Source organism: Nicotiana attenuata, unplaced genomic scaffold (assembly GCF_001879085.1).
Source record: "Nicotiana attenuata strain UT unplaced genomic scaffold, NIATTr2, whole genome shotgun sequence".
Taxonomy (NCBI): domain Eukaryota; kingdom Viridiplantae; phylum Streptophyta; class Magnoliopsida; order Solanales; family Solanaceae; genus Nicotiana; species Nicotiana attenuata.
The window spans coordinates 40,915-63,027 of NW_017671629.1; the positions used below are offsets into that span (position 1 = coordinate 40,915).

At 40.2% G+C, this 22,113-nt stretch overlaps 1 protein-coding gene and 1 long non-coding RNA gene across 2 annotated transcripts; one reads left to right on the forward strand and one right to left on the reverse strand.

The window, feature by feature from the left end:
- Positions 1 to 12,270: 12,270 nt before the first annotated feature.
- On the reverse strand, positions 12,271 to 13,836 carry LOC109209389. Its single transcript, XR_002065337.1, has 3 exons — positions 13,651 to 13,836; positions 12,426 to 12,633; positions 12,271 to 12,327 (listed from the first exon to the last, which is right to left on the reverse strand). It is a non-coding gene; the product is annotated as an uncharacterized LOC109209389 (long non-coding RNA).
- A 1,437-nt stretch (positions 13,837 to 15,273) lies between these two features.
- On the forward strand, positions 15,274 to 17,477 carry LOC109209391. Its single transcript, XM_019372653.1, has 4 exons — positions 15,274 to 15,489; positions 15,784 to 15,968; positions 16,087 to 16,234; positions 16,701 to 17,477. Exons 1-4 carry the CDS (start codon positions 15,274 to 15,276, stop codon positions 17,475 to 17,477), a joined length of 1,326 nt encoding a protein of 441 aa, XP_019228198.1.
- Positions 17,478 to 22,113: the final 4,636 nt, after the last annotated feature.

A 22,113-nucleotide genomic window follows, 5' to 3' on the forward strand; every position in this document is an offset into this window, starting at 1 on the left:
TAGGACAATCTTACTCAGAATCACACTGGAACGGCCTGAAACAGGTGATAAAGGAACCATAGATGCAAGACAACTAGCCCTGGTCCCTTGAGGACCTTGGAGATGGCAAGACTAACGTGAGGGAGGCCATTGGAGGCCTGGGAGGTGGTGAGAAACCACCATACATAGCCATGGACGAGTGTCAGTGAGGTTTGATTAGGGTTAGGTTTGAGAGCATTTGAGAGAAGAGAGGGGTTTCAGGGAGGCGGATAATGTAGAATGATAAGGTTTTTGGGGGGGTCTTTTGGTTTATTTTAGGAAGGGTCGTTTGTGGCCGTTGATCTTTATGATCAACGACCGAGATTAAAGGGTATTGGGGCCAGATCGAGTCTTCAGGGTTTGGGCTGGGTAATTCTAATTGGGGACTGGGCTGGTAATTGGGTTGAATTAGGGCTGAAATTGACAATAAAAATAGGCTAGATTTTAAATAGCTACTTTAATAACTATATAATTTATAAAAAAATAACAAATTATTTCCAAATAAATATTTTCGTGTACCAAAATATTTTAAAATAGGCTATTAACATTTTAAAAATATAAAAGATCATTTTATGCATCAATAATGCAATTATACATTAGTAGAGCTATTATTGCAAAGATGTGCAATTTAACCTAAAAAGTGTAAATATAATTACAAAAAATGCACTGAAAATTTTTAAACTCTATGTTGGCATAAATAAAAAATTTGGATGACTAAATCATGACAAAAGTAACTTGAAGAATAATTATTGGATATTTTATAAATAAAAGAGAGGAAATAAATTGATTTTGGAGCTCTTAAAATTATAGAAAAATTATAAAAAAATGCTTATGCATGCTTATAACTGCATATATGCTATTTTGAAAGTATATATATGTATTAAAAATATATGAGAAAAAATTGGGTATCAACATCCACTATCCGTTTTACGTCAAGCAATACGTGGAGTAACTCCCGATATAACAGTAAAAGCAAGACGTGTAGGTGGATCGACTCATCAAGTTCCCATTGAAATAGGATCCACACAAGGAAAAACACTTGCCATTCGTTGGTTATTAGCAGCATCCCGAAAACGTTCGGGATCAATAAAATAAGAGGTTTTGTCGTTATAGAACACGGAATTCAATGGAAGTAATGATAAAAAAATACAAATAAAAAAAAGGAAAGGGAGGAAATACAAAAAAATAGAAGAGAAAAGTCATACAAAGTTATATACAAATGACTACCCCCTTTTTTGTATTTCCTTAATATATTTCCTTAATTGAATTTCGGTTGACTAGGACGAAGTTCCTTAATGTTAATTGAGGTTTTTCCTCCTTTTATGTTTGTCTTGTTTAAAATGGATTTGGTTTCTTCAGTTTGATCCAGTTATTAAGACAATAAAAAAGGTGTTTCCTTGTTTTGGGATCCTTTATGTTTGTTTTATTTTAAATCATTGGGTTTATACATTACTTCGGTGCTTTTTAATCCTTTCAAAATGGCAGCAACATACCCCTTTTGCGATGTTGAAATCTGATTCATCTTTATTTCTTAATCAGTATCTGATTATGTTGGTTTGTCTAAGTTGAATACCTAAGCTATGTTTACTCACTAACTGCACAAGTTTCTACTGATTGTTCATTCGCCCTATTGTAGAGTCATTTTTAGTCCCGCATTAATGTATCTTATGAAGTTTTGTACTGAATATGCCTATTGTCTTTGCTTCTGTACACACATGAGGGTGTAGTTAATCATGGGTTCCAACTTAAAGTCAAAACATGCAGTGATTACGAGTTAATGATTCGAAGCTTATATGTTGTAATATTGTTCGAGTCTAAAAAAAAAAAGTGAAAGTTATTTGGTTCGTAGAAATGCCTGTTAGTATGAGTGAGAATTTGAACTATTTCCTTTTATTCTTTTCAGTGATGCAGTGATTTAGATTGAGTATTCATGTATTAATGTTTAAAGAAAGTCTGTAATTAATGTTGTCACTCTTGATATTTGCAAACTATATTGAGAAGCCATGTTGATTAACTGGGCTGGACAGTTGACCCAAACGGGGCTATTTAGTCAATTTAAAACCAAATGGATTTAGATTCTGCATGTATTTGGGCTCAACGTTGAGCCCATTTAGAAGCTTGCCCATTACATGAGCAGGCCGACCGTTGCGGAAGGGTGGAGACGTCCTGGGTTTCATTCTGGCCCATGTGTACTTCACATTTTGGACTTGTTTAAAATTTTAGCATAGGACTTTAATCATGCAACTCATAGTTATTAATTGATTAACCGATATGACTGATCCACTAATTGATTTTCCTAAAATAAAACCCAACCAAGTGCTTCACCTTGCCTTCTTGAACCAATTAATTTCATTTTTTCTTAAATCAAACATTACATATTTCCTTCACAAATTGCCACAGTTGCGCCTTACCTAGTGCTATCATTTTGGTAGCATTTGTACACCCAGGCTTGTGGTTTAGTATTTATCAATCAATGCCATAAGGATAGACCCTTTCGCTTAATCCTTGAACTTTAGGATAATAATTCTTTGAATATTCGTAGGATGCTTTAGGCGCGTTCTAATTTATTATTGTGATTGTGTACACGTCCGGGTGATATAATTATGATTCCTAAAATAAATCAAGGTACGCGTTCGTGCGACCTTGGCCAAACAATATTAATAATGATACAATGTTATTAATTGTGTACACGTACGCGGACATGATTCTTAGCACACCAAATAAAGCGGATTTACATACATGTGACCCGTTTCGAAGATAAATTCACAAAATGCCGCAATTAAAAGCGGTAAAAGGTAAATGTATATAGATTCTAAAAATATATAATTAAACGATTTAATTAAGCCAGGTAGGATTAAAAACGACTGTGCTAAAACTATGGAACCCGTGAATGCCTACCACCTTCTCCCGGGTTAACAGAATTCCTTTACCCGATCTTCTGTTTTCGAAGACTTTAAAACAGAGTCAAATTTCCTCGATTTGGAATTTAAAATAAACCGGTGACTTGGGATACCATAAAATTATTCCAAGTGGCGACTCTAAATTAATCAAATAATCCCATTTCGATTAATGTCACTTTGATTGGAAAAACTCCCTATTCTTCGGAAAAAGGAGGTGTGACAATAAAAAAAATTAAAGAAAAAGATTTTTTGCAAAATGAAGGATGCAATACGAGGACTTTCCAGGGGGTTACCGATCCTAGTACCACTCAAACCGAAGCATGATTCACGCTGGAGTTCTAATAGGATCTTGTCACGATCCAAGTTCTCCCTCCGTGAACTGTCGTGATGGCACCTAGTCTTTACGACTAGGTAAGCCTAACAATTTGCGGAAAAGAAACAAAGATACAAAACTAACAATTAACAGGAAAATATAATAAAGGAGTTTTAAAAATGCCGGTCGGCATATACAATAAAACACTCTCGAACTGAACATAACACTCCCAAAACCCGGAATCACAAGAATCACAAGCTACAGAAGTACATAGTTTTTCTAACTCCAGAAATCTAACAACGAAGAAAATACAAGAAGTCTATAACTGAAGGAGGAACAGAGAGGGACTTCTAGGTCTGCGGACGCGGTAGATATACCTCGAAGTCTCTAAGATCGCCTCGCACTCTCTGAAAGTATGGCTGAGAAGAAGTACCTGGATCTGCACACGAAAAATATGTGCAGGGAAGGGCATGAGTACACCATAGCGGTACCCAGTAAGTGCCAAGACTAACCTTGGTCGAGTAGTGACGAGATCAGGTCAGGGCCCTACTGGTTTATACATAATAATAAGATAAAACAGTATGAAATATGACAGTAAAGATAAATGCTAACAGTCAATAAAAATGAAATCACAGGAAAATAATAACTCAGTACACAGAGAAAGCAACAGGAGATCTCGTGAGATACCGTCCCGTAGTCCCAAACGTAAATGTACAGAGGATCTCCCAGGATACCGTCCCATAGTCCAACTCGTAAATGTGCAGGGGGATCTCCCGGAATACCGTTCCGTAGTCCCAAAGTAAAAATCCAGTACAGGGGGATCTCCCGGGATACCATCTCGTAGTCCCAAACATAAACATACAGGGGGATCTCCCGGAATACCATTTCGTAGTCCCAAAATAAATACACAACTCATTCAATGTACACAAAAATTCCAGTTAGGAAAAATCTACAATTCCAATCAGGTTCGTAGCAAAGAAAAACAGGTAATTCTTACTCTAAATATGCTACACAGAATCCAGGTAGACAGTTAAAGCAGATAAGATAGTTAAGGCACGTAAGCATGCTTTCCTAAGCTATACAGGAGGCTACGTACACTAGTATTGCTCAATTAAAGGAAAACACAGTTAATTACTTACTGAAAACGGGGTTTTTCAACAATTAGCGTGTGTACGCACTCGTCACCTCACGTACACGGCATTCATATATCAACTGTACCAAATCCTAAGGTTAGGCAAGTCACTTACCTCGAACCAAGCTCAAAATCAATCCGAAATTACGCTCTTGCCACGAGTATCCAACTCCGAGTGGCCCAAATCTAATCAAATCAATTACATAACGTAAATTTAGCTACAAGCAACTCATTTAACTAATGAATTCAAAGCTAAGGCATGAAAATAGAAAAACGCCCAAAATTCCTCCCCGGGCCCACGTCTCGGAATCGGGTAAAAATCACAAACTATGAGTACCCATTCACACACGAGTTCACTCATATAAAAATCATCCCAATCCGACGTGGGATTGGATTTAGAATTCGTTACCCAATAGTTGTCCTTCAAAATCCCTCAAGAAATCACCTCCTACCGAGCTCCAAATCAAATTTTGTGTTATGAAATTTCAAACCCTCGAAATCCTCTTTTCTGCCCAACGATTTCCGCATCTGCGCTCCCAGGACCGCACCTGCGGTCCCGCTTCTGCGGCTAGAGCTCCGCATCTGTGGAATTTCATTAATTCCCCAAGCCCCGCACCTGCGCTCATTTCTTCGCAGATGCGGCTCCGCTTCTGCGGTTCTTGAGTCGCACTTGCGACCACTGGTCCTCTTGCCTCAAACCGCACCTGCGACCTCCTTCCTCGCTTCTGCGGGGCCGCACCTGCGGGCTTCCCACCGCAGGTGCGAAAACACCAGAAGCAGCCAACTTGAGAATTTTGCTCAAGTCCAAATTTCATTCGTTAAGCATCCGAAACTCACCCGAGGCCCCCGGGACCTCAACCAAAACATACCAACCAATCCTAAAACACCATACGAACTTAGTCGAGCCCTCAAATCACATCAAACAATGCTAAAACCACGAATCACCCTCCAATCCAAACCTAATGAACTTGAATTCCCAAAATTCTACAACCGATGCCGAAACCAACCAAACCATGTCCGCTTGATCCCAAATTTTGCACACAAGTCATATTCACCCCTACGCACCTATTCCAACTTCCGAGAACGGATTCTGACTCCGATATCAGAAATTCCACTATCGGCCCGAAACTCCAAAAATTCAACTTTTGCCATTTCAAGCCTAAATAAGCTACGGACCTCAAAAATACAATCCGGACACGCCCCTATGCCCGAAATCACCCAATGGAGCTAACGGAATTGATGGAATTCCATTCCGGAGTCGTCTTCACACTGTTTCGACTACGATCCAAATTCTAAGACTTAAACTCTCATTTAGGGACTAAGTGTCCCAATACATTCCGAAAATCAAGATGAACCATCCCGGCAAATCACAATAGCAGAAAAAGACACGGGGAAAGTAGTTAATAGGGATCGGGACGTAAATTCTCAAAACGACCGGCCGGGTCGTTACATCCTCCCCCTCTTAAGACATTCTTCATCCTCGAAGGAACATAGAGACATACCTGAAGTGTGAAAAGATGAGGATAACAGCTGTGCATATCCTGCTCGGTCTCCCAAGTTGCCTCCTCGACCGGCTGCCCCGCCACTGAACCTTTACTGATGCAATGCTCTTTGACCTCAGCTTTCGAACCTGCCTGTCCAATATAGCCACGGGCTCTTCAACATAAGATAGATCCTTGTCCAACTGCACTGAACTGAAATCCAACACGTGTGACGGATCATCGTGATATCTCCGGAGCATCGAAGCATGAGATACCGGATGAACTCCTGCCAAGCTAGGAGGTATGGCAAGCTCATAAGCAACCTCCCCAATACGCCTCAACACCTCAAAGGAACCAATAAACCTTGGGCTCACTTGCCCCTATTTCCAAATCTCATAACGCCCTTCATACGCGAAACCCGAAGAAAGACCCGCTCTCCTACCATAAATGAAACATCGCGAACCTTCCGGTCCGCATAACTGTTCTGTCTGGACTGGGCTGTGCGAAGTCTATCCTGAATCACCTTAACCTTCTCCAAAGTATCCTGAACCAAGTCTGTGCCCAATAATCTAGCCTCGCCCGGCTCGAACCAACCTACCGGGGATCTACACCGCCTACCATACAAAGCCTCATACGGTGCCATCTAAATGCTGGACTGATAACTGTTGTTGTAGGCAAACTCCGCAAGTGGCAAGAACTGATCCCAAGAACCTCCAAACTCCATCACACATGCACGGAGCATATCCTCAAGAATCTGAATAGTGCGTTCAGACTGTCCGTCCATCTGGGGTGAGATGCTATGCTCAACTCCACTCGAGTACCCAACTTATGTTGTACGGCTCTCCAGAACCATGATTTAAACTGAGTTCCTCTATCTGAAATAATAGAAACTGGAATACCATGCAGACGAACAATCTCTCGGATATAAATTCCAACCAAACACTCTGAAGAATAGGTAATACACACAGGAATGAAGTGCGCGGACTTGGTCAGTCGATCCACAATCACCCAAATGGCATCGAACTTCCTCAAAGTCTGTGGGAGTCCAACTACGAAATCCATGGTGATTCGCTCCCACTTCCACTCCGAAATCTATATCTGCTAAAGCAAGCCACCCGGTCTCTGATGCTCATACTTCACCTGCTGACAATTGAGGCACCGAGCTACAAACCCAACTGTATCGTTCTTCATCCTCCTCCACCAATAGTGCTGCCTCAAATCCTGGTACATCTTTGCGGCACCCGGATGGATGGAATACCGTGAACTGTGGGCCTCCTCTAGAATCAACTCCTGAAGCCCATCTACATTGGGTACACATACCCGACCCTGCATCCTCAATACTCTATCGTCACCAATGGTCACATCTCTGGCATCATCATGCAAAACCTTGTCCTTGAGGACAAGCAAATGAAGGTCATCATACTGACGCTTTCTGATACGATCAAACAAGGAAGACCGAGAAACCACACAAGCTAGGACCCGACTGGGCTCCGAAATATCCAATCTAACAAACTAGCTGGCTAAGGCCTGAACATCCATCGCCATGGGCCTCTCTGCTGCTGGTAGATAAGCCAAACTCCCAAAACTCTCCGCCCGGCGACTCAAAGCATCGGCCACCACATTGGACTTCCCTGGGTGGTACAAAATAGTGATATCATAATCCTTAAGTAGCTCTAACCACCTCCTTTGTCGCAAATTAAGGTCCTTCTACTTGAGCAGATGCTACAAACTCCGATGATCAGTGTAGATCTCACAAGGAACACCGTACAAATAATGACACCAGATCTTCAAGGCGTGAACAATAGCAGCTAACTCGAGATCATGGACAGGATAATTCTTCTCATGCACCTTCAGCTATCTGGATACGTAGGCAATCACCCTACCGTCCTGCATCAATACCGCTCCAAGGCCAATTCTCGAGGCATCACAATAGACAGTATAAGACCCCGAACCTGTAGGCAATATCAATACTAGGGTTGTAGTCAAGGCTGTCTTGAGCTTCTGAAAGCTCCCCTCACACTATTCCGTCCACCTGAACGGAGCACCCTTCTGGGTCAGCCTGGTCATTGGTGCTGCAGTAGATGAAAATCCCTCAACAAATCAACGGTAATAACCCGCCAAGCCAAGAAAACTACGGATCTCTGTAGCTGAGGATGGTCTGGGCCAACTCTGCACTGCTTCCACTTTCTTCGGATCCACCTTGATCCCTTCATTCGCTACTACGTGACCCAAGAATGCCATGGAATCCAACCAGAATTTACATTTCGAGAACTTCGCATACAATTTCTTTTCTCTCAAGGTCTGAAGCACTGTCCTCAGGTGCTGATCATGATCTTCCCGACTCTGGGAGTACACTAGAATGTCATCAATAAAGACAATGACGAACGAGTCAAGCTATGGCTGGAATACACTATGCATCAAATGCATAAATGTTGCTGGGGCATTGGTCAGCCCAAATGACATAACAAGGAACTCGTAATGACCATACCGAGTCCTGAAAGCAGTCTTCGGGATATCAGGCTCTCGAATCTTCAACTGATGATAACCTGAATGTAAGTCAATCTTAGAAAACACTCAAGAACCCTGTAACTGATCAAACATGTCATCAATACGAGGCAAAGGATACCAGTTCTTCACTGTAACTTTGTTGAACTGGCGATAATCAATGCACATACGCATAGAACCATCCTTTTTCTTCACAAACAAGATAGGAGCACCCCAAGGTGACACACTGGGCCGAATAAAGCCTTTATCAAGCAATTCTTGTAACTGTTCCTTCAACTCCTTCAACTCAGGAAGGGACATAAGGAGGAATAGAAATGGGCTGAGTGCGCGGCAATAAATTAATGCCAAAATCAATATCTCTGTCGGCAGCATGCCCGAAAGATCAGTTGGAAACACATCAGAGAAATCTACTGGGACTAAATCAACTATAGGGGTATCAATACTGATATCTCTCACATAAGCTAGATACGCGTCACACCCCTTCTCAACCATTCGGTGAGCTTTAAGAAATGAGATAACTCTACTAGGAACGTAATCTAAGGTACCCCTCCACTCTAATCGCGGTAAACCTGGCATAGTCAACATCACGGTCTTGGCGTGATAATCAAGAATAGCATAATGGGGCGACAACCTGTCCATGCCCAAGATAACATCAAAATCTACCATGCTGAGTAATAATAAATCGGCTCTGGTCTCAAAACCACTAAGAGCAATCAAACACGACCGATAAACGTGGTCCACAACAAGAGAATCTCCTATAGGAGTAGAAATATAAATAGGGGAACTCAAATAATCCCGAGATACGCCCAAATGCGGGGCAAAATAAGAGGACACATAGGAATAAGTGGAGCCTGGATCGAATAGAACCGATGCATCTCTATGACAGACTAGAACAATACCTGTGATGACAGAATCGGAGGCAACAACCTCAGTACGGGCAGGAAGCGCATAGTATCTAGCCTGGCCTCCCCATCTAGGGCGACCTCCACCTCCCCGACCTACACCTTTGGCTGGCTGAGCAGGTGGGGTAGCAACAGGTGTTGTAATCATTGCCTGGGAACCATGTGGAGCACGCTGTGGCTGAGAAGTCTGTTGAGGTGCACCCTTCCTAAGTCTGGGGCAATCCCTCACCATATGGTGTGTGTCGTCACACTCAAAATAAGCTCTGGGAGGACGTGGCGGCTGTGACTGGCTCGGGCCAGGTCTGCTGGACTGACCACTGAAAGCACCCCGTGCAGGAGGCCCATAATAAGGCTCCTGAGGTCTAGGAGGAGCTGGAATACCACTGGCTGCTAGAAGAGCTGAATGAATGGGGCGACTCATATAACCCTTACCATGACGAACTGTAGCTGGGGCACGGGCACCAGAACAATGGCCTGACTCTCGAGACCTCTTGGCCTCTCTCTCCTCCCTATCCCGAGCAAGCATGCCCTCTACTCTCCTAGCAATACTCACCACCTGCTGATAAGAAATATTCATCTCTAACTCCCAGGCCATGCTAGACCTGATGCTGGGAATGAGCCCCTCAATAAACCGGCGAACTCTCTCGCAAATCGTAGAAACCAAGGCCGGTGCATGTCTAGCCAAGTCACTGAAACGGACAGCATACTCCGAGACAATCATAGTACCCTGGCGCAAATGCTCAAACTCCGCGCGCCATGCGTCCCTGAAGCTCTGAGGGACATACTCCCTCAAAAACGTATCCGAAAACTGGGTCCATGTAAGGGAAGCTGCCTCAGTCGGACTGTCCAACTCAAAAGTACGCCACCACTGATAGGCTGCCCCTCGAAGCTGGAAGGCAGTGAAAGAAACCCCACTCGACTCTGCTATACCCATGGTGCGGAGGATACGGTGGCACTCCTCCAGAAATACCTGAGCATCCTCTGGTGCTAGACCACTGAATGTAGGAGGGTCGTACTTCTTGTACCTCTCAAGCCTCCGCTGCTCCTCCTCTGAAACCGATGTCCTACCCTCGGGCTGAGCTGGGGCTACAGGCGGTACCGGTATAACCTCTAGGATCTGATCAACATGAACCCGCTTCTCCTGAGTGCGGGCGACGGGAGTTTGTTCTCCTCCCCGGCCTGAGATGTGGCTGCAGCAAGGGGAATCAACCCTGCCTGAGCTAAAGTGCTGTACATGCTCATGAACTGTGCAAGGGTCTCCTGCAGATTTGGAGTAGTAGTAGGCGTATCAGGCGCCTGGGCTCCGGCTGGAGCTGCTGGTGGCTCCTTTGTAGCAGTTCGCGCGGGTGTGTTGATACCCAATTTTTCACTAGGTATTTTTTATACCCAAAATACTTCCAAAATAGCATGTATGTGCATATATAAGCACACCCAAGAGTTTTGGTATTTTTAATGATTTTTCTAAACCAATTTACTACCTATTTTAATACCACAAAATCCAATAATTATTCTCAAAATAATCATTTTTGGTGAATAACTTATTTCATTCCCATATTTACACCAAAATATAATTAAGGTGATTTTTGTACATTTTTACAAATTTATTTGGTATTTTTTAAAGCTAAATTGTGTGTAATTGCAATTATAGCCTATTTTACGATTAATAGCATTTTATAATTATAAAATTATTTCCAGTATTTTTAAATTAATATTTATATAGTATTTTGTTTGCTCAGTATTTTTAATTTGCTTTTGAAATCATTATTATTATTTTTATAAATAAAAGGGGAAAATTGGCTATTTAACACTTAGCCTATTTCTATTTCAATAACAGCCTTCCCTTTTCAATTGTAGCCTTAATTTGGCCCAATTCCGCCCCCAAATTAAACGACCCAATTCCTAAAATACCCAACCCACGACCCGTTCTCAAACCCGCCCGGTTTTCTTTTAAAATCCAAGCCGTTCATCATTTTGATCAACGGCCAATATCCTTCCTTTCCTTTTTTAATCGCCTAACCCCTCTAACCCTACCTCATTTGCATAGAGACGCCGCCTCTAACTCCCTTCGTCTCCCTCAAACCCTCTCTAGCCTCTCTGAAACCCTAATCACCTCCCACCTTATCTCACCTCGTTTCCACCGGAATCCATGGCATCTCCTGCCATAGATGGCCTGTACTCACCCTCTCTCACCCCTAAGCCTGAGCTACTCGAAGTTTGGAANGTACCCCAGAGGAGTGAGAGGCGCAATACATAAAGTGCATTTGGATGAAAAATTTTCATTTTCTAATCCAATGATGGAAGTATAAGAGTGTGTGCAATCAAAATGAAAAAGAAAGTTAGAATTACCATTCTATGCTAACATGATCAAAAGTTATAGAATAGAGAACTTCATAATTATTGAGCTTATAGTCCCCAATAAAAAAAAAATACTCTAGTAAATCAGTTTTCAGAAGAGGATTAGAAAATGTTAGTCTAAATCCACTGAAAACATGGTAAATAGTGCTATAAATTGTCACTGTGACCATTTATTGAAATAATGACAAAGGTTTTTATTCGATGTACAAATATGATGATAGATATTCTTTCAATAAACAGTTTGTTAATGTTTCTGCTTATGCCCCATGGGCAATAGATGCCATATAAACATGAGAAGTTTAAAAGTTTATCAGAATCCTTTTGGTAGAAGATGCAAAGCAAGACTAAACTTTGGGAAGCATTTTCAAGATTGAAAGAATAGGCCGAATTATAGTAATTACCAATTAATTAGCTCAGTCAGTTTAAATCCTACAACTGATGCACCATGTTTCCAGAAGTTAAAGTCAAAATAGCTATACTTCAACATTCGACGGGCTTAGGTAAATTAAAAATCAACATCAACCCAGCCCTACTGCTTATAGTATCCATTAAAAAAACCAAATGTTGATTATCAGACCAAAATTAAGTTCAATTTCAGAAAATGCATAAACGATCTGCAGATTTGCACAATACTGATGCTAAGAAATGAAGAGTTTAGTCACTATTGAATTAGGGAGTACCTCTAATATTCGGCACTGCAGAGAAATGGGGTTCCATATTCCTACATAAAAACCCTTTCTGGTTTATTTTCCATATACTGCAATATTGCATTACATAACTGTCAAGTCCTAGTAGTTCTTTCTCAGTATACAGCTTTACCTTGCATATTTTTAAGAGATTGGTCCCACGATTTAAACTCACGACCTCCTGATCACATGGTAGAAACTTCTACTATTGCGCTAAGGCTCCTCAGTAGTATATACAGATTAAGCGTAGTCCCTTTGTCTCATAGCTCCTTTGTGTTCAGAAATTAAAAGGATCATAAGCTATGATTAATTGGATAGCAACTATGATATTTTACATCAACCTGACATCAAGTAAAACACTAATGTCAGAAGAGAAATGCTCATTGCAGAGAGCACGTTGTCTGTCACAGGGTACACAAAATTTTTACCAGCTTCATAAATGGATTCAATGTCTCAGTGATGGCTTGGAGGAAGAAAAATGAGATAACTAGTTAAACATATTTTGATTAAAGATATAAAATATTCTCTTTTCTTCTTTACAAGTCAAGTATATAGTATTCCAAGATAAGCTACATATTACCCATTCACATTTTGCCTATACAATTAGTCTCCGTGATCATCATCTTTTGAAAAGAGCAGTGAGTAGCACCTGGTAGTAATATTTGATTTTACACGGAGATTGAATACTTTGATACCACTTTTGAAACAACATATTCAAATTTTTTTTGCTCAGCCCAAGTCAAGTTGTTTAAGAGCTTCGTAACAAAGTCCACAGACAGTCGCAGTTTCTTTCGGGCAATTTCACAAACACTTCCATTGCAAATCCAAATGCAATATGCAAAATAACAAACTAAAATCCGTTCTTTTGCTAGAGTTCAAACAGATGCAAACTAAGACAAAACCATGAAAAGAGCAAAACTGAAGCGTAACAACATGTTGCCAATTAGCTCAAAATTTAAATGAAAGTAAGCTAAATCTTTCATTTCAAAACATCAGGAAACATTCTTCAAATTAAAAGCCAACTGAATTTTACATCTAAATAATAAAGATAGTCAGACCTTTACTGTATATGAAACAAATAGCAAGAACTTCCAACAAAGAGTCAAGATATGTGCAAACAGCAAAATTAAAGACGTAGAGAAGAAGTATGAAGTTGAAAAAGTACCAAAATTTCCCACAAAAACAACAGAGGAAACGGAAATCCAATTCACAATATTGCAGCATGATGATGAACATTAATTCACATGTTTGGATGAGTTAACTCTTAAATCGTAACATTCAGTGGCTTATAATCCTCAAGCAGTGGAAATCAAAAACAAAAAGGAACCAAAATAACGTAGTCAATCAGCAAAACTTACTAGTAAAAAGCAGGGATAAAGCGCATGGAAATTGGAAAAAGCAACAACCCAGAAGTAAGAACTAAATCAAGAAGAAACACAGAATTAGCAAAGTAGATAAAGAGGGAAGACTGAAAGAGACAAAGTAAACTGGAAGAGGAATTGAGGAGGTAACAAAATCCGGAGAAAGAACTGAGTCGATAAGCTAATTACTGCAGATGTATATTTGCCACGTTGCCCACCTAAATCGAAAGCGGTTATAGATGCTATAACAAAATTTCATAAGAAAATTGATATTCGGCTTAATGTATGCATATTTTGATGTATATTGCCTCACATTATGATCATGTCCCGTTGATTTTGGATGTATAATATAATAATTTGTGTTAATTTGTGGTATTCCTATGTGTAAGAATCACTCGGATACAATTTGATATGAAAGTGTGTGAATTGGAGCTAAAATGGAAAGAAAAGGCAAAAGTACACGTTTGAGAGCTACAGGTAGCGTGGGGCACTACCTGTGGCGCCTGGGCGCTCAAAATGCGGATCTGTACTATTTCGACCGGGACTCGATTATTTTGACCGCAAGACGCCCCCAACTCATACAAAAGCCACCTAAACCTATTTTGAGGGGGAGGACGTGACTTTGATTGAGAATTGAAAGTATGAAACACTCGGGAGCACGGATTTGATCAATTCTTCCATTCTTCTTCTAGTGTTCATTGATTTTATGTTTGAAAATATTATTTTTGATGATTGTATGAACATGAGTGGCTAAGAACCCTATTATTCTTGGGTCATGGGTGCTACATGAATGTTGACATTTGAAGTTTAAATTGACGAGTTTGATTTTATCATATTGGGTTGTTCATTTAATTCTGTTCTTAATTATTTTGCTTAGTAGCTAACAGTGAAATACTATCTACGAATCTAGAGTTGAACTCGAAAGTGGGAATTCTAGATTGCATATAGGATTGAGTAGAGCAAGTTCTTGAATGCGGGCATCGGGTAACGGATTCGCAATTAGGATAGAAAACATGCCTAATTGCCTTGCTTGGTTGAAATACAGGAAGTGTAAATGCATTCTTGTTAATCTTAATTCCATAGACATAAAGGCATTAAGTTAGCTTGGATAGGCGAGTAAGAACTCGACAGATTGTTATGAGTAATATCAACTCTGTCAATCAACAATTCAGATAAATCAATTAGTCATTTTAAGCCAAGAACGCAACATGATTGTTAGCTAGCCTATGACCCTGGAATATCCTCTCCTACTGATTGTTATCCAAAATTGCTTAAGTGTTGTGGTTGATTTCTAGTTATTTCATTGCTTGATAGTTTTTTAGGTAGTAAATTAATCACTTACATATTTTGTGAGAAATCTCTTGAATCGATAAGTTGTTTGAGTTTGAATCAGTCAAAAGTTAATCATAAGTCTTCATGGGAACGATACTTTACTCACTACTCTATTACTTGACGACCACGTATACTTGCGTGAGTGTGTTTGGTCGCAACAGATTTTTGGCGCCGTTGCAGGGGACTTAGAAATTAGCTGCTTGACTGAGTTAAGTTTTTATTAGTATATTTGTTCAAGTTTTAATTTTCAGTTTGCCTTGTTTGTGTTAACGCAGGCTATTCTCTTGAATGCGGAGGAGCAGAAGCACAAACAGCCTCCTTCCTCTTGATCTTGAAACTGAACGAACACTTCAGAGAGTGAGGAGGAAAGTCGAAGCTAGAACAAGAATAGAAAGAGAGTTGGACATCATAGTTCAACCACACCCAATAGAGATGGCAGTTAATGAAGAGCGCCCGGTGATAAAAGCTGCAAGGCCCAATCTTACTAATATGACTCAGGCTATTGTGAAGCCTGATATCACGGGTCACTTTGAACTCAAACAGTATATGGTACAGTTGATTCAGTCCATAAGGGATCTATCTCATGAAGACCCGTAGAGCCACATTCAGAACTTCCTGGAAATTACGGATACTTACAATTATCCGAACGTTTCCAAGGACTACGTTAGACTGACACTGTTTCCCTTTACACTGCGGGGGGAAGGTAAGGAATGGTTACAAAAGGAGCCCGCAAACTCAATCCACACTTAGGATGATATAGTAAGGAAATTCTTAATCAAGTTTTTTCCCACTAAAAAGACAAAGTCGTTGAGGAGCCAGATTCTTGGGTTCCAACAACGGGATGGTGAGACTCTTCGTCAAGCTTGGGAAAGATACAAAAAGCTACTCAGAGACTGCCCGCATCATTATCAGATTGATGAGGTGTTGGTTCATACTTTCGTTGATGGGTTAGACGAAGTGTTGGGTCATACTTTCGTTGATGGGTTAGACGAGACATCAAAGATGAATCTTGACTCAGCTTGTGGGGGTAGTTGCAAGGCGAGGCCGTATAGTGAAATTCAACTCCTATTAAACAATTTCACTGCTAATGATCATAATTAGCAAGGATGGGGAATCACGAAGAGCAATTAAACAGAAAGCGGTCGGTGTAATTGAGCTTGATGACTTCTCAGCCATGAGAGCAGATATAGCAAAATTGGCAAATCAGATGAATAGAATGACAATGCATCAAACACAACAGATGCAACATGTACAACAAATGTCTACTTGCTGCGAATTATGTGGTGACATTCACACAAGTAACATGTGCCCCACGAATCCTGAATCTATCTACTATATGGGGCAACAGAGCAGAGGTCCAATGAATCAGCATGCACAATATGGGAACACTTACAATCCAAATTGGAAGAATCATCCTAACTTCTCTTGGGGTGGAAATCAGCCGACCCAGAATCATTATAGACCCCAAGGAAATTTTAATCAACCTCAGAAGCCTCAGACGCCACCCCAGCAAATAGAAGAGAGTACGAATGACTTGCTGAAGAAGTTGTTACATGACAATCAATAACTCAGGACCGATTTCAGAAATCTTGAGAGACAAATGGAGTAACTAGCGTCAAATCAGAATACTAGGCCTGCAGGCGCTCTTCCCAGTGATATAGAGAAGAACCCTCAAGTTAATGTAGTTATACTCAGAAACGGGAGGGAATTAGAAGAAGAGAAAGGATAAACCTATACCTGAGGGAGAGTATATTCCTAAGGCAACACATGAGTCAAAGAAAGTTGATGCAAGTTCAGAGCCAGTGAATGTTGCAAGGCCACCACCACCTTTCCCCAAAAGATTGCAGAAGAAGAATGATGATCGCATGTTCAACAAATTTCTCGCTATGTTGAGCCAGGTTAAATTGAATATTCCATTAGTAGATGTACTTCGCGAAATTCCAAAGTATGCTAAGTACATAAAAGATATAGTGGCTTACAAGAGAAGATTGACTGAATTCGAGACAGTCGCACTTACTGAAGAGTGCACTTCAAGGGTCCAAAACAAGCTTCCTCAAAAGCTTAAGGATCCTGGTAATTTCACCAACCTTGTGCGGATTGGTAATATCGATATGGGTCGTGCTCTTTGTGATTTGGGGGCGAGCATAAATCTGATGCCCTTGTCCTTGTTCAAGCAATTGGGTCTGGGAGCTCCAAGACCAACCACTGTGATGTTGCAACTAGCTGATAGATCCATAGCCTACCCTGAAGGAGTGATTGAAGATGTGTTGCTGCAAATTGGGAAATTCATCTTCCCAGCAGACTTCATTATCCTAGATTATGAGGCTGTTAAACAAGTTCCAATAATATTGGGACGACCTCTCTTGGCTATAGGTGATGCGATTATTAAAGTGACAAAGGGAAAAATGATTATGAGGGTGGAAACGAGGAAGAAATCTTTAGTATCTACAAGGAAATCCAACTTCCCCGCCATTATGAGGAGCTCTCTATGATATCTGTTGTGGAGGTGGATGAGCAACTTACCGACACGAGTATATATCTAGACGATTCTCTAGAGAAAGCACTCATGTTGTTCGATAGCTTAGAGATTGATGATGAGGTTGAGGAGATGATGCATAATCTAGATGCATCATGTGCTTACATGCAGGGATTAAAACCCTTTGAGCCCCTAAATAGGCCAAGTGGGCCTCCTCCAAAGTCGTCGATTGAAGGAGCTCCAAAATTGGAACTTAAACCCTTGCCCCCTCACCTTCAATATGCTTATTTGGGTGGTTCTGACACTTCACCTGTTATTCTTTCTTCTAACTTGTCTAAATTGCAGGAAGAAAAGCTGTTGAGAGTGCTACGTGAGCATAAACGAGCAATTGGGTGGACGATGTCTGACGTTAGAGGCATTAGTCCAGCCTTCTGCATGCATAAAATCCTCATGGAGGAAGGGCACAAGCCAAGTGTAGAGCAACAATGCCGCCTAAACCCAATCATGAAAGAGGTGGTAAGAAAAGAAGTGATTAAGTGGCTTGACGCAAGTATTGTATTTCCAATATCTGATAGCAAATAGGTAAGTCCCGTCCAATATGTGCCTAAGAAGGGGGGATGACTGTAGTGGTTAATGAAAATAATGACCTGATTCGCACAAGAACTTTGAGTAGGTGGAGAATTTGCATAGATTATAGAAAATTAAACAATGCCACCCGAAAGGACCACTTTTCCCTCCCCTTTATTTATCAAATGCTTGATAGATTAGCTGGACGGGAATACTACTGTTTCCTAGATGGCTATTCGGGGTATAATTAGATTATTATAGCCCCAAAGGACCAAGATAAAACTACATTTACGTGTCCCTATGGCACGTATGCGTTTAAGAGAATGCCCTTTGGTCTCTGCAATGCACCTGCGACTTTACTGACATGGTTGAAAGATTTGTAGAAGTGCTCGTGGATGATTTTTCTGTGTTTGGGTGTTCTTTTGATAATTATTTAATGAACTTTGATAAAGTTCTTGCTAGGTGTGAAGAGACAAACTTGGTGGTAAACTGGAAAAAGTGTCATTTCATGGTACGTGAAGGTATAGTCTTAGGACACAAGGTGTCCAAAAATGGTTTGCAGGTGGACAAAGCAAAGGTGGAGGCGATTGAAAAATTGCCCCCACCGACATCCGTCAAGGGCATTCGTAGTTTCTTTGGTCATGCAAGTTTTTATCATCATTTCATTAAAGATTTTTCAAAAATTTCTTCTCCTCTGTGCAGGCTTCTTGAGAAAGATATCCCCTTCAAGTTTGATGATGCCTATCTGAAAGCATTTGAGGATCTGGAGGGAAGATTGGTGACTGCGCCAATTATCATTGCCCCGGATTGGGCACAGCCATTTGAGTTGATGTGCGATGCGAGTGACATAGCAATCGGAGCTATTTTGGGGCAAAGGAGGGACAAAATTTTTCACTCTATGTATTACGCGAACAAAACTCTAAATCCAGCCCAGATGAACTACATTGTTACTGAAAAGAGTTGCTTGTAGTGATGTGGGAGTTTCACAAGTTCAGATCTTATCTAGTGGGAACCAAAGTCATCTTCTACACAAATCACTCAACTATAAGGTATTTATTTGAAAAGAGAGACGCCAAGTCGAGGCTAATTTAACAGGTTCTCCTCTTGCAAGAATTTGACTTGGAGATCCGAGATCGAAAAGGAACAGAGAATCAAGTGACTGATCACTTGTCCAGATTAGAAAATCGAAACTACGTGGCTGAGGGAGGTTCGATCAAAGAAATATTTTCGGATGAACAGTTATTAGCAATTACCTCGAGTGAAGCCCCATGGTATGCAGACTACGTGAATTTTATTACAAGTGGGGTGACGCCACCAGAATTGACACCCGATAACATAAGAAGATCTCTACATGATGTGAGCCTCTACATGTGGAATGAGCCATTCCTATATAAGCAGTGCACAGATCAGTTGGTTCGGAGGTGTCCCTAAGGAGGAGATGAATGCAATATTGCATGACTGTCATGCTTCTCCATATGGAGGTCACCATGGTGGGGACAGAACTGCCCAAAAAGTGTTGCAATCGGGTTTCTATTGGCCAAAATTGTTTAAGGATGCACACGCCTTTGTTAATAAGTGTGACAGATGCCAAAGAACCGGAACAATCACGAAGAAGCACAAGATGCCCTTACAAAATATTCTAGCAGTAGAGCTCTTTGATGTTTGGGGGATTGATTTCATAGGACCGTTCCCATACTCTAATGGTCACAAGTACATATTGGTGGCGGTCGACTATGTGTCTAAGTGGGTAGAGGCCATTGCTCTTCCTACTAATGACGCAAAGGTGGTGGTAAACTTTGAAAAAAGCACATCTTCACACACTTTGGGACTCCAAGGGTGTTATAAGTGACGGAGGAACTCACTTTTGTAACAAATTGTTGAATAATGTTTTAGCAAAGTATGGAGTTAAGCACAAGGTTGTCACCGCCTATCACCCCCAAACAAGTGGTCAAGTAAGTGTCAAACAGAGAGGTGAAGCAGATTATAGAGAAAATAGTAAGTGGAAATAGGAAGGGCTAGGCTGGAAAGCTGGACGAAGTATTATGGGCATATCGAACTGCATACAAGACCCCCATAGGTACTTCTCCGTATAGGTTGGTTTATGGAAAGACGTGCCACTTGCCCGTCGAACGTGAACACAAAGCGTATTGGGCGATTAAAAATCTAAATATGGATATGGACTTAGCCGGTGTTGACATCCAATTTTGTCCCTCTTTTCTTCCAATTAATTTTTTTAAGCTCTTAAGTTATTAATAATTTAAATACCTTATTTTTGTCACTACTACTATTATTAGTATTTGTGTTAATATTAATTTGATATTAGCATTAGTGTTAATATTATTACTATGACTGCGACCAACATTTTTATTAATATTATTATTATTTCATCATGAAATTATTACTATTATTATTAAGATTACTATTACGATTACTATTCTTGTCATTATTACTATTACTATTACAATTTTATTATACTATTACAATTTTATTAGACTATTATGCAGAACTTTCTCTTGGCATTTTCTTCCATTTCTAGCCAAGCTTTTACCTTCAAATCCCTACTTGACAGAGCATATCTCACCATTTCGGGTGTAACCTGAAGCATATCACTGAAGAATCACGTGAAGATCGAATCCATCCAAAAAACTTCAACGATAAAATTCAAACGGATGCATTTGACTTATTTTGAAATTCGAATTTCAAATTCCCGCTAAAAGGAACCAAGAACCCTAATTTTACACCTATAAATACCAGATTTGGTGGAGATTTTCAGCATATTTCGCTCGCCGCATTAGACCCTTATACCCGTTACTCTTCTTAGGACCACACTCTAAAAGCTCTGTCTTTTAGCCTCTATTGTTTTGCTTTACAATAACAGAGGCGTCACCGTAATTGTTTCAAAGTTTGACGCTTGTTCGAAGTTGCGTAGTAGAGGTCGAAAATCGTAGACCTTCTTGACGACGCCCCGTTCACTGCTCACAGAAAGGTAAAATTCGGCCCTTTTCTGATTTCTGTTTCCTTTAAGTAACACGCCTGCTTAGGAAAATCATGTTTCAGTTTTCTTTCTTTAATTGTACTAAAATATGTTAGTAATATTTTGACAGTGTGTCCGTAAAAGAACTTTTCATTTGGGTATTTTGTCTAATAGTTGTATAATTGCACATCATTTTGTAACTTTAAATCTTTTCTTGCATTTGATAATAAACATGTCGTGTATATTGTTGGTGTTTCCTTAGGGTATCAGGCTATTAATTTGGATTTCAGTAGTTAGTAATGTAGTTGTATACATATGTGTTACTATGCTGGAATCTTTGTTTATATATTTTAAAAACTATGCTTCTTAAGTGACTACTACTATGGTTGGACAATGAATGACATTTTGATGTATTGAGATAAAAGAACAACTTTACTGTCTAAATGATGACGTCTTCTTTCTTTCTGCCCATTTGTTAGAGTAACGAAAATGGCTAGTATCTTGTTCTAAGGTTTAGATAATATATGTATAAGATACCAAAAATGCCTTGCTTGAAATAAATAGGATCGACATAGTGTAAGTTGTTGGATTAACCTTACGTTTTTGCATTTCGGATATCATCTTTATGAGTTCTGTTGTGGCCCTTGAATGAATATTAATGTTATTAAGGCTTTAGACTAAGGATCTTGTGCTAGAAGTGGAGGATTTAAGAAATATTGTCATATACTCAGATTCTTCCCCCTCTTCTTTATGAGATAGAAATTTGGATTTTAGGAAATATTTTCTTTGTTTCTAAATGAGTTTAATGGGATACATGTGTGGAATGTCACTTTTTTGGATATTAAAGTTACTGATAAGTCAAATACCAAAGAAGCCATGTTGTAGGATCCTTCTTTTACCATACACATAGTTAAGCTTCAGACATATGAAGGTTTGGTGATTTTTTTTTTTAATCTTGTGTTAACTAGTACGTCTTCTATGTTTCTTTACTATAACTTTTATAGTAGTTTAGAGTTAGATTTCCTACTTTCTAATTCATATTTCCTCCATTCCTTTTGTTTTGCATGAACAATGGAGTTCCAAAGAGTCCCAACGAGGGACTCAATTCGCT